Source organism: Notolepis coatsorum, assembly GCF_963971535.1.
Source record: "Notolepis coatsorum genome assembly, chromosome: 1".
In the NCBI taxonomy this organism is placed as follows: Eukaryota; Metazoa; Chordata; class Actinopteri; order Aulopiformes; family Paralepididae; genus Notolepis; species Notolepis coatsorum.
Window position 1 is genome coordinate 81,410,259 of NC_140165.1, and position 13,157 is coordinate 81,423,415.

Consider the following 13,157-nt stretch of genomic DNA (forward strand, 5'->3'; position numbering starts at 1 on the left):
AAATCAGAGAGGCGGAGAAATACTGGACAAAACTCTCCCAAACAGAAAGCTTCCCAAAAGAACAATCAGATTTGTTAAATGGAAGAGAAGTGCATAGAGGCTCAAAATTAATGAGCCTAAAACCGTTCATGGATAATGAAGGGCTTCTGCGCGTCGGAGGACGGCTTCAGGAAACCAACTGGGATTACGCACAGAAACACCCTCTCATACTGTCCGGGACTAACCCCTTCTCCTTGCTGGCCATTAAGAGAGCGCACAATGATGTATTCCACTCTGGTTTACAAGACACCTTGACACAGGTGAGAGAACAGTTTTGGATATTAAGAGGACGCCAGTTGGTGAAGAAAATGATAAAACAGTGTCTCGTCTGTCGAAAAAGTAAATTAAAAGCAGGCCAACAATGTACTGCGCCCTTGCCCAAAGATAGGGTGACAGAGGCCCAGCCGTTCGAAGTAACAGGTGTAGATTTCGCAGGGCCATTATATGTAAAGCCCCAGAATAAAAAGGCATATGTAGCTTTATTTACTTGTGCAGTGACAAGAGCTGTGCATTTAGAAATAGTATCAGACCTGAGCACAGATTCATTTCTTTTGGCCTTTAGACGATTTGTGGCCCGACGAGGAATCTGTACCACGATATATTCAGACAACGTAAAAACATTCAAGCGTGCAGACAAAGATCTGAGAGCTATGTATAATTTGATAAAGGATACGAAGATACAGGAGTTCTTTGCAGGGAAAATGATCACCTGGAAATACATAGTAGAACGAGCAGCTTGGTGGGGCGGGATGTGGGAACGCATGGTGAGGTCAGTGAAGGTGTGCTTAAGAAAGGTGTTAGGAAAAGCGTTTTTGACATTTGAAGAGCTTCAAACGTTGCTTACTGAAGTGGAAGCTGTTGTCAACTCAAGACCCCTCACCTTCACACACGCAGAGTGCGGAGAGCCTGCTCCGCTAACCCCAGCCCACTTCTTGGTGGGACAGAGACTCACGACCCTACCTCCACTGCCCACTCCCCCCAATTACCACGCTAATGCTGACACAGCTAAGCTCAACAAACGGTTACAATACCGTCAGAGACTGATCAACGGATACTGGATTCGATGGAAGAAGGATTATTTAATGGAGCTGAGATCAGCACACACAGCATCGAACAAGCCCAGCACATTCAAGGTGGGCGACCTGGCTTTGCTGCATGAAGACAAACAGCCAAAGCATATGTGGAAAATGGGTCGCATTGAACAGGTGTTCGTAGGACGGGACGGAAAGGTTCGTTCATGTTCGTTAAGACTCCCCAAGAATCTGGTCCTGAAGAGACCGGTACAGCTGCTGTACCCCTTGGAACTAGGAGAATGATGACGCTTGGGAGCTCATCGGGGGGGAGTTTGTTGTGACTTTTTGATAGTAATATATAATTTGAACAGCTTGAAATATATCATTTATTATTGTAGCAAAAGGTGTAATCGAATTGGCATAAATATGTTTTATAATAGCCTAAATGGAGATTCACGTTAAATTGTTTATCATATTGTTTAGAATTAGATTGCATTATAGGACTGTATTCTGTGGCGCACCATCTTTGCCCCCAGTGGGAAGTCAGCTGCGCGCAGGCCTATAGCCACACGCTTCAACGCTAATTAGCAACGCGTGCCACCTGTAAAAGGGTGTGTTTGATCCTTTGGGAGAAGTTAGTTGACAGAATGTTTGTTAGAATAAGCTATGCCTCGCTGCTGCTCTGCTCTAGAAAAACCTGTAAAGGGAGAAACGAATTAAATGGAAAGGAATTGAGAACTGCATTTCTGCCTCCTGGTCGTCAATGAAACATGAAGAACAAAAACTGCGAAATATGAATAATCATACGTGTTTAAATAAGAAGAGGATTTGGAACAGTTTATTGTGCAAACACCCCCCCCCCCCCTCCCCCATGTTGGTTTTGATAAAGGAAGTCTCGTCTTGTCATGCCGTGGACATAATGTTTCAGGCAGCAAAGACCATGAATTGCGCAGCGCGCAGAAAACACCTCATAACTTTTTTTCTAGGAAATCCGCCTGGATTTTCCTCTTTGTTTACCTTTTTTAATTTGGAATTGTGAACGAACGAAGGCATGCAGAAACAACGTTTTTTTTCATAGTGTACATCAACTCGTCTTTGTCAAATGAGCCAAACCATTTCCCCATAGTTATAATATAAAATATAGAAATAGCTCCGCTAAGATCATGAGATATCGCCAAAATCGTCCAAAACGGCTGGCGGGAGATAGACTCAAGCTGATTTCCGGCTGGCAGTTAATGTGTTAAAGAACACTGCACGTCCATCTGTCAGAGCCCCACCCACCACCATCTCACCTGCGTGTCCATCTGTCAGAGCCCCGCCCACCTGTCAGAGCCTCGCCCACCACCATCTGTCAGAGCCCCGCCCACCACCATCTCACCTGTGCGTCCATCTGTCAGAGCACCGCCCACCACCATCTGTCAGAGCCCCTCCCACCACCATCAGAGCCCCGCCCCCCACCCTCTCACCTTCAGGAACACTGTGCATCCATCCGGCTCAATGCCGACCACCATGTGATGTCCTCTCTGCCACTTGAAGAACAGCTGTCTGAGTGACCCTGCAGGAAGACAGGCCATGTGGTCCCTCATCATGTCACGACTCACAAAACAACACCGACTCCCAGAGTTCAACGAGGCGTAGAGCAGGAAGGGGGCATCCTCCGACCTGAGGGGGGGGGGGGGGAGAGAGAGAGAGACACAGAGAGAGAGAGATAATATAACTCACACGTCCTCTGTGTAGAAGCAGTGAGCTCGCTGCTGTATCAGTCATAATAATAATAATAATATAACTCACACGTCCTCGGTGTAGAAGCAGTGAGCTCGCTGCTGTATCAGAATCATCATAATAATAATAATAATAATAATAATAATAATAATAATAATAATAATATAACTCACGTCCTCGGTGTAGAAGCAGTGAGCTCGCTGCTGTATCAGAGTCATAATAATAATAATAATATAACTCAAACGTCCTCGGTGTAGAAGCAGTGAGCTCGCTGCTGTATCAGAGTCATCATAATAATAATAATATAACTCACACGTCCTCGGTGTAGAAACAGTGAGCTTGCTGCTGTATCAGAGTAATAATAATAATAATAATAATAATAATAATAATAATAATAATAATAATATAACTCACACGTCCTCGGTGTAGAAGCAGTGAGCTCGCTGCTGTATCAAGTCATCATAATAATAATAATAATAATAATATAACTCACACGTCCTCGGTGTAGAAGCAGTGAGCTCTCTGCTGTATCAGAGTCATAATAATAATAATAATAATAATAATAATATAACACACGTCCTCGGTGTAGAAGCAGTGAGCTCGCTGCTGTATCAGAGTCATAATAATAATAATATAACTTGCACGTCCTCGGTGTAGAAGCAGTGAGCTCGCTGCTGTATCAGAGTCATAATAATAATAATAATATAACTCACACGTCCTCGATGTAGAAGCAGTTAGCTTGCTGCTGTATCAGAGTCATAATAATAATAATACCTTATTTCCTCTAATAGTGACCTGTATTCAATTAAAAACCGACTCTCTATTAATGTCCGGGTGCGCTGTTGAGCTAAGCAATTATAAGCCGACCTCCTAATACAAACCGGGTTACTAATATACGCGTGAGCGAACCTCTCCTTATTTCCGTATGGAACACGGGTCGCGCGCAGCACGTAACACAACAACAACAGAGCAAGCATGGCGACACTACTTTCCGAGTGGAAACGTTATGAGAGCTAACGTTGTTATCTACAGTACCCGGAGCTGCTAACTGGCTAACGTTATGAGAGCTAACGTTGCTACCTACAGTACCCGGAGCTGCTAACTGGCTAACGTTATGAGAGCTAACGTTGCTACCTACAGTACCCGGAGCTGCTAACTGGCTAACGTTATGAGAGCTAACGTTGCTACCTACAGTACCCGGAGCTGCTAATTGGCTAACGTTATGAGAGCTAACGTTGCTACCTACAGTACCCGGAGCTGCTAACTGGCTAACGTTATGAGAGCTAACGTTGCTACCTACAGTACCCGGAGCTGCTAACTGGCTAACGTTATGAGAGCTAACGTTGCTACCTACAGTACCCGGAGCTGCTAACTGGCTAACGTTATGAGAGCTAACGTTGCTACCTACAGTACCCGGAGCTGCTAACTGGCTAACGTTATGAGAGCTAACGTTGCTACCTACAGTACCCGGAGCTGCTAACTGGCTAACATTATGAGAGCTAACGTTGCTACCTACAGTACCCGGAGCTGCTAACTGGCTAACGTTATGAGAGCTAACGTTGCTACCTACAGTACCCGGAGCTGCTAACTGGCTAACGTTATGAGAGCTAACGTTGCTACCTACAGTACCCGGAGCTGCTAACTGGCTAACATTATGAGAGCTAACGTTGCTACCTACAGTACCCGGAGCTGCTAACTGGCTAACGTTATGAGAGCTAACGTTGCTACCTACAGTACCCGGAGCTGCTAACTGGCTAACATTATGAGAGCTAACGTTGCTACCTACAGTACCCGGAGCTGCTAACTGGCTAACGTTATGAGAGTTTTTTTTTTTTTTTTTATCAATTTTTTTATTATTAATTACATGAAACAAGACAACACAATAACCACAGTAACAAAACACATAACTCCACAGGAAAATAACAAACAATAATAATACAGAATAACAAATTATAAAGACAAAAAAGAAAAAGAAACAGCGTTCAACCTATCAAATATAGATGGCAACTTCAATAACAAAAATGTCTTCAAACATGCCAACCTTTCACCACCTTTACAAAGTGGAGTGACTGAAAAGACTGTTTACGAGAGTGTTGCCGCAGGTTTACTGTAGATAGCCTAGGTCCCTTACACATGTCAAGACTGCTAAACTCGCAGAAGGTAAAGTGTAAGAAGAAAGAGGATTTTCCTCCAAGTTGGTTGACAGGACAATCAGTCTGCCAATATTAGTCCCTTGGGGAGATGGCATGTGAATTGACAAATAGCGCAGAATAGCTAAATATCAACCCCCCCCTAAAATCCCCCCAGTCAAAGTTAAGACAGACAAGACATTTCCTCCATCCCCTCCCATGAGACCGCCGGACCCCCCCGATCAAGCACCCCAACCCCGCTCAGCCGCACACGGCGGTCCTTACCTTCTCAGCTGCTGCGAACCACAGGTCAATGCCAGCCTGTCCTACCCCAATAACCCGCGCCGTGGATATCTCAAGATAAATCACATCCAACAATGTTAGGGACCAGTTAATCACTGTGAGCTTCTCAGGCTCCTTCCATCTCATTGCTATTAGCTTCTTCGCTGCTGTGACGCCCGCTAGGACAACCCTTTTCAGTTGTACGGACGCGGTTAGTGTCGTTATATCGTTCAGGAGTAGCGTAACAGCTGTGAATGGGATAGTTAAGCCACACAGATCTGAAAGTTTGTCCGTTATTGACCTCCAGAAACTGACCACTGGTGGGCAATCCCAATACATATGCATATAAGGGCCAGTGGCCTTTTGAGAGCTAAGTGCCAGTGGCCTTTTGAGAGCACAAAGTGCACCGAGAGTCGGCTATCAGTCCCATAGCAAATAACTTCCTAGGTGTAAGATAGGTCCTATGAATATAATTAAAATTAATCTGCTGGTGATTGGGGTTGCGGGAAGACAATGCCACATTTGCCCAAACATCATCCCAATCAAACTCGGGGTCCAACTCCGGGATATCCACACGCCAGATTGTATCCAATGATAAATTCTTATACGTGGATTGAATTAATAGCGTATAAAAGTCTGAGACAAACCCTCTGGAGGTCGTCCTGTCCACTATGAGCCTGAGAAAGGGGTGTGGTTGCAGAGCCTGAGCCCACGGCACGCCATGCGCCCTCAGCGCTGACCTTAGTTGAAGGTAAAGAAAGAAGGACTCGCCGGGAAGATCATAAAATTCTCTTAAGTCCTGAAACGCACGGAGGCCGTTCTTATCATAAATATCCTCCAGAGTATGAACTCCCCTCCTTTGCCATTGAGGAATATTAACCGGCTTGTGCCCAATAAGTAATTGCTGGTTATTAAAAATTGGAGAGTCCAGGTGCCATGGGCATTTAACCCCACACGACTTCTGTACATTACGCCACGTCTGGATCACGCGAGTTATGATCGGTCCATACCTCAGTCGGCATTTCGAAATAGGGACAGTGGAGTACACCACATCCTGCAATCTTAGCGGTGAGACCGCCGCCGCTTCTAAGGAGCGCCAAGATACCGCATTTACAGGGTCTAGCCAGCACATCAGAGGTCTCAGTGAAAAGGACCAGAAATAAAGCTTAAAATCAGGGATTGCGAGGCCCCCATCTTGTTTCCTACATTGAGTAGTAGCTCTTTTGATTCTCGGGCGTTTGTTATTCCAGATAAACTTAGATACCATCGATTGTACCTTGCGCCAGTGGTCTATTGGAGGGGGCAGGGGGAGCATTGAGCTAACAAAATGTATCCTAGGCAGGACGTTCATTTTGATTATGGAAGCCCGGGCTTGTAAAGAGTTAGGAAGGGACGACCACCTGTCTAGATCCTGGCGTATTTTATCATAAGTACCCGTGAAGTTGTACTTAGTAGTTTGATTCAGCGTGGGGAATATCTCTATGCCCAAGTATTTAAAATGTTCTACTATGGGGATATCAGCTGGTAGTCGTACCGTCTTGGCCAGCTCATTAAGAGGTAGGCAGGCTGATTTGTTCCAGTTAATCTTAAAGCCTGACATTTTACCAAAGTCGTTGATTATTCCCAATAATTTTGCGGCCGACCGGGAGGGGTCGTCCATGAAAATCAGCAGGTCATCCGCATAGAGAGCAATTTTGTGTGGAGTATTATTGACCATTATGGGGACGATGTCCTCCGATTGCCTAATAAATTGGGCCAATGGTTCGAGGGAAAGCGCAAACAGTCCTGGGCTCAGAGGACAACCCTGTCTAGAAGATCTGGAGACTGGAAAAAGTGTGGAACAGTTTTTGCCTGTCAGTATCATCGCAGACGGCGAGGCATACAGGACTTTAATCATATGAATAAACCTCTTTCCAAGACCCATAATCTCAAGTACCTTCCACAGGTATGACCACTCAAGTCTGTCAAACGCCTTCATGGCATCCAAAGACAGAACTGTGGACGGAGCTGTATTGTCTTTACTGTTATCGATTACATGCAACAGCCTCCTAAGATTATCTGCAGCCAGGCGCCCCGGGATAAAACCAGTTTGATCGCAGTGTACCAATACAGTCATAAATCTCTGCAGGCGACGGGCCAGCACCTTGGCAAACACTTTTAAATCGGCCCCGAGAAGACTCAAGGGTCTATAGCTACCACAATCATTGGGATCTTTGTCCTTCTTGAGAAGTAAAGAAATCAACGCCATATTGACATCTCTTGAGAACTCCCCTTGTTCGATAGCGTAATTGATCATATCGAGCATCAATGGACCCAGTTGGTCCCAGAAAGCTAAATACACCTCGGGTGGAATAAGATAAGATAAGATAAGATATTCCTTTATTGATCCCCTTGGGGAAATTCAGGCATCATAGCAGCATGGGGGGAGGGGGGGGGGGGTACAGGTAGTAAAACAACACAGTATACAGGTAGTAAAAAACAACACAGGCAGTGTAAACAATTTGATCAATATGGTCAATATAATTTACTATCTGACTAGCTGAGGAATATTCACATTATTCACAGTGTCACATAAGGTGCAGTATGCATGAGGTAGTGTTATAATTTACTATCTACTGAGTATACATTATTCACAGTATCCACTGAAATATACATTATTCACAGTATCACAGTATCACAGTATCCACATAGGGTGCAGTAAGCCTAAGGTAGTGTAGGTTGTCCTCCTTGGGTTCCTATAAGTCCCAGGTCAATGTCTGGTAGCAGTCGCTGTCGCTGCCCCCTGTTGTGGAGCCTGGAGGCTGCTAGTCGCTGCCCACTGTTGTGGAGCCTGATGGCCGCTGGTATGAAGGACTGTCCGAGGCGGTTAGTTGAGTGTCGGGGGGGAATGAGTCTGTGGCTGAACGAGCTTCTCATCTTGACTAGCTTGACTAGCACCATCCCAGCCTGGTGCCTTACCCCTCTGCATTTCAGCAATCGTCTCCCTCAATTCCATAAGAGTGATCGGTTTCCCCAGTTCCTTGGCCTCTTCCTCAGAAATGTGGGGTATCTCAAGCCCGCCAATGAACGATTCAAATTTAGAGTCATCGAGATTAACCTCTGAGCTATATAACTGTGAGTAAAACTCTTTAAAAGTGTCATTGATCTTTTTCGAATCAGTAGTGACTGCACCCTGGCTCGTCTTGATCGAGGGGATATCCGAGAAATTATCATTCGAGCGTATTTTCATTGCCAATAGATGGCTAGGCCTGGAGCCGTGAAAGTAGTAATTTTGTCTTGTCCTATGTATCAAGAACTCAGACTGTTGTTTAAGTATGGAGTTTATTTCTTTCTTGACTATCTTATGTTGTGTGTTTAGTCGTTGACTATAGTTAGTTTGCAAGGATGCGTATAGGTCCGCATATAATGTTTCCAGTCCTTCTAGCTTTTTTGACCGGGATTTTCGCAAATTGGAGGCGAAAAGTGTGACATGACCCCTGATAAATCCTTTCAATGCGTTCCACAGGACCCTAGGGTCTTCGACTGTGCCAACGTTGATCTGCAAGAATTCAGCTAGTTTACTCCTGAACTCAGAACAGAAATCATCGTTCTTTAGCAAGGTTGAATTAAAACGCCATCTGGGAGCTCTCGCGGAGAGCCTGCCAAAGGTTGCCGTAAGGAAAATCCCCTTGTGGTCTGAGAGAGCCAAGGGAACCAATGAGACATCGAAACTATCAAACATATTAGGGGACGCGAATGCATAGTCTATTCGAGAGAAGGTTTTGTGTCTGGCTGACAGGTGAGAGTAATCCTTGAGGGTGGGATTGGATAAGCGCCATAGGTCTGCGAGCCCCGTGTCCTGGGCCCACATCCTGAGGGCCTTAGAGGACCGTTTTTGGTCGCTCGTTTCAGAGGACCCGGACCTATCCATCTCCGCATCCCAGCACACATTAAAATCGCCACCCACAATGAGAGCGTATCCAGTAAATTCCAACATATTCTTTGTGATTGTATTATAGAACGCTGAATCAAATGTGTTAGGAGCATACAATGCTATTATTGCCATCTTCCTATGAGAGAACTCAACTTTTGCTATAGTAATCCTTCCCTCTGTGTCCGACCACACGTCCAGGACTTTGATATCAAGGTTACGTCTTGTAACTATGACGACTCCTTTCGTCTTATCATCGGCTGAGGATGAGGAGATAACGTGATATTGTCGATTTGCCAGCCTTGACACATCACCTACCAATAAATGCGTCTCACTAAGGAGAGCAATGTCAATATTTCTTCTCTTCAATAACCAAAGGACACTGGCACGCTTGTGAGGGGCGTTAAGACCCCCTGCGTTCCAAATTAAAATATTCAATTTAGCCATGGTCGAATTTGTCTAAATGCGTAGAGAACATACCAGTGTAGCCAGGCTGAGGCTCGAGGCGCTGATCCAGGCGGGCCGAGACGGTCAATCTCAGGAGTTCAGAGGAGGAACAATCACACACATATAAGACAACAGTACATAAAACACAGAACAATACCACCCCAGTTACAACCCCCCCTCCTTCTACTCTAAACCCTAACCAACCCGTCCTATTATTAACCCTCCTATACCCACTCTCCAATCCCCTCCCTATGCCCCATCCACTAAGGATGGTCATCTTCCTCTCATTACCCACTGGAGTCATGGATCCAATAAGACGTTCTCCACTCCGACCCCCCTCTAGATAAACCCCTAATTAAACCCCCACTAGTCCAATAAACACAAATTAAAATTAAAATTAAATTCAATAAAGATATCGGTCGAAAACCACCGTGAGCCTTGGCCCTACCATGAGGCAACTATAATGGAAGAAATAGCCATTATTATATAATAACTCAACATCAACCCTGTAACCATCCACTACCGAGTCTGTGTATCAATGTCGCAACGTTATAGCATAAATGGATAAAGGAAAATTCAAAACAAAATCAAAGCATATCAGCAGTTAGTCTAAGGTAGGATTGGATCACAGTTAAATTGCTCATTCAGATGCCATTAAAACAGCGACAATAAGAAGAAAAGGAAAAAGAGGGTTATGGCTAAAGTGCAAGCAAAGCTAAACCTGACCCAGCCTGTTATCACATATTTTATATGTATATTCGGTCGAGAGCCAACGTGAGCCTTGGCCCTAACATGACAACTATAATGGAAAAAATAGCCATTATTATATAATTACTCAACATCAACCCTGTAACCATCTACCCCCGAGTCTGCATATTAATGTCGCAACAATGGATAAAGGAAAATTCAAAACAAAATTAAAGCATATCAGCAGTCAGTCTAAGGTAGGATCGGATCACAGTTAAATTGCGCATACAGATGCCATTAAAACAGCGACAATAAGAAGAAAAGGAAAAGAGGGTTATGGCCAGAGTGCAAGCAAAGCTATACCCGACCCAACCTGTCATCATATATTGTATATGTATATTCAATCGACCTTCTACTACTGGAGCCCAAAGCTCAAAGCATCCTGGATATAAAATTAAAAGCATACAAGAAGTTAGTTAAGGACCCGATCACCATTAAATTGTGCAAACCTATGTCACTTGAACAGCAACAACAACCAAAATACATAAACATTATCGGGTCTCGAATGTATCGACGCAGGTGATAGACACAGCCCGTTAGCCAGCCCGAGGCCAGCGCGTAAGCTAGTGGTGAATCCGGCTAGCACGCTAGAGTCTGTTATGTACAATGTTCAGATAGCTCGTTAGCCTCCAAAGAGCTCGGATGGGCAGCGGATAGTTAGCCTGTCTGGGCCTGACATCAAGCATTTGTGAATAGTCCGCAAATAAATATATCAATGTATTTAGGTCCACAACGCCAAGCCACTCACCAGACAGCGTTATCAAGCCACCGTCTCGGCCAACCCCCCTAGGTACTCCTCCGCTTTGGCCAACGACCAAAATGAGCGACGGTCATCACCTTTACATAGCACAGACAATCTTGCGGGGGCGAATATCGTAGGCCTCAAGCCCAGTTTCCATAGCCTGGCCATGACCACTTTGTATTCGCCCCTCTGTGCCTGAACCTCCGGTGTGAAGTCTTCGAAAATGGCCACTTTGTGATTGTCGAGACCCAGATCCCCCCTTCTGGCCCGGGCCGACCGCATGATGAGTTCTCTCTGTTGTAGCCTGTTTAGCTTGACAATGATGGACCTCGGCTCCTTGCCCACACCAGGACTGGTCTTGCCCGCTCTGTAGGCCGACTCACACACGGGCGGATCGGGAAGGACCTCCTTCCCCAGTATCCTCTGCAGCAGCTCCGGCATGTTCTCCGAGAGACGTCCTCCCTCACTGCCCTCCGGTACACCAACAATCCTGATGTTGTATCGTCTCTCCCTGGACTGCAATTCCACAATTACCGACTGTAGTTTGCCGACGTCAGCCTGTGCAGCCAGCAGGGAGCTCTCTAGACCCGCCACCCTCTCGCCTTGTTAAGAGGCCTCAGCCGTTAGGGAGGCTACTTCGTTAGCGTTAGCTGTGGTGGCAGCGTGCAGTGACTCCATCTTTTCTCTCAACGGGCCCACCGCCAGCCCGATCTCCTCCGACATTGCCCGACGAAAGGTATCAAAAAGTTCCGCCTGCGCTTTCATTTGTGCATCGGCGAAGCGTACCTCAAAGTCCGCATGGAGTTTGGTCACGACCGAGAGAATTTCACTTATCTCAGGCGAAAGCGAGGACGGGCCCGGTGCCATTTTGTCGGCTGAAGCGTTGTTGGCTCTGGTTCCCGGCTTCGACATCACGAAAAGTCGAAAAAAGGTCGATGAAAGTAGTAGATGCTCGACCACTCAACAAAAAGATCAATAAGAAATAAAAATAAAATAAAGACTAGCGGGGTGACAGTGTTTTCCACACGATAATAGGGAGCTCCCGTGAAACACGTCTCACCCCATGAACGCCTGGCTCCGCCCCCCACGTTATGAGAGCTAACGTTGCTACCTACAGTACCCGGAGCTGCTAACTGGCTAACGTTATGAGAGCTAACGTTGCTACCTACAGTACCCGGAGCTGCTAAATGGCTAACGTTATGAGAGCTAACGTTGCTACCTACAGTACCCGGAGCTGCTAACTGGCTAACGTTATGAGAGCTAACGTTGCTACCTACAGTACCCGGATCTGCTAACTGGCTAACGTTATGAGAGCTAACGTTGCTACCTACAGTACCCGGAGCTGCTAACTGGCTAACGTTATGAGAGCTAACGTTGCTACCTACATAATAATACAATAATAATAATAATATAACTCACATGTCCTCGGTGTAGAAGCAGTGAGCTCGCTGCTGTATCAGTCATCATAATAATAATAATAATAATATAACTCACACGTCCTCGGTGTAGAAAGAGTGAGCTCTCTGCTGTATCAGTCATAATAATAATAATAATGATAATAATAATATAACTCACACGTCCTCTGTGTAGAAGCAGTGAGCTCGCTGCTGTATCAGAGTCATAATAATAATAATATAACTCACACGTCCTCGGTGTAGAAGCAGTGAGCTCGCTGCTGTATCAGTCATAATAATAATAATAAAAATAATATAACTCACACATCCTCGGTGTAGAAGCAGTGAGCTCGCTGCTGTATCAGAGTCATCATAATAATAATAATAATAATAATAATAATAATAATAATAATAATAATAATAATAATAATAATAATATAACTCACACGTCCTCGGTGTAGAAAGAGTGAGCTCTCTGCTGTATCAGTCATAATAATAATAATGATAATAATAATATAACTCACACGTCCTCGGTGTAGAAGCAGTGAGCTCGCTGCTGTATCAGAGTCATAATAATAATAATAATAATAATATAACTCACACGTCCTCGGTGTAGAAGCAGTGAGCTCGCTGCTGTATCAGAGTCATAATAATAATAATAATAATAATAATAATAATAATAATATAACTCACACGTCCTCGATGTAGAAGCAGTTAGCTTGCTGCTGTATC

General features: G+C 45.0%; 1 protein-coding gene across 1 annotated transcript in view; it reads right to left on the reverse strand.

The window, feature by feature from the left end:
- The window catches only part of LOC311229231 (mitochondrial ribonuclease P catalytic subunit-like), a 56,627-nt gene that overhangs the window by 24,840 nt on the left and 18,630 nt on the right, over nucleotides 1-13,157 (reverse strand). Inside the window, exon 11 of the mRNA XM_084315302.1 lies at nucleotides 2,519-2,714. Coding sequence (XP_084171428.1) covers nucleotides 2,519-2,714 — 196 coding nt within the window. The remainder of the gene's footprint in view (nucleotides 1-2,518; nucleotides 2,715-13,157) is intronic.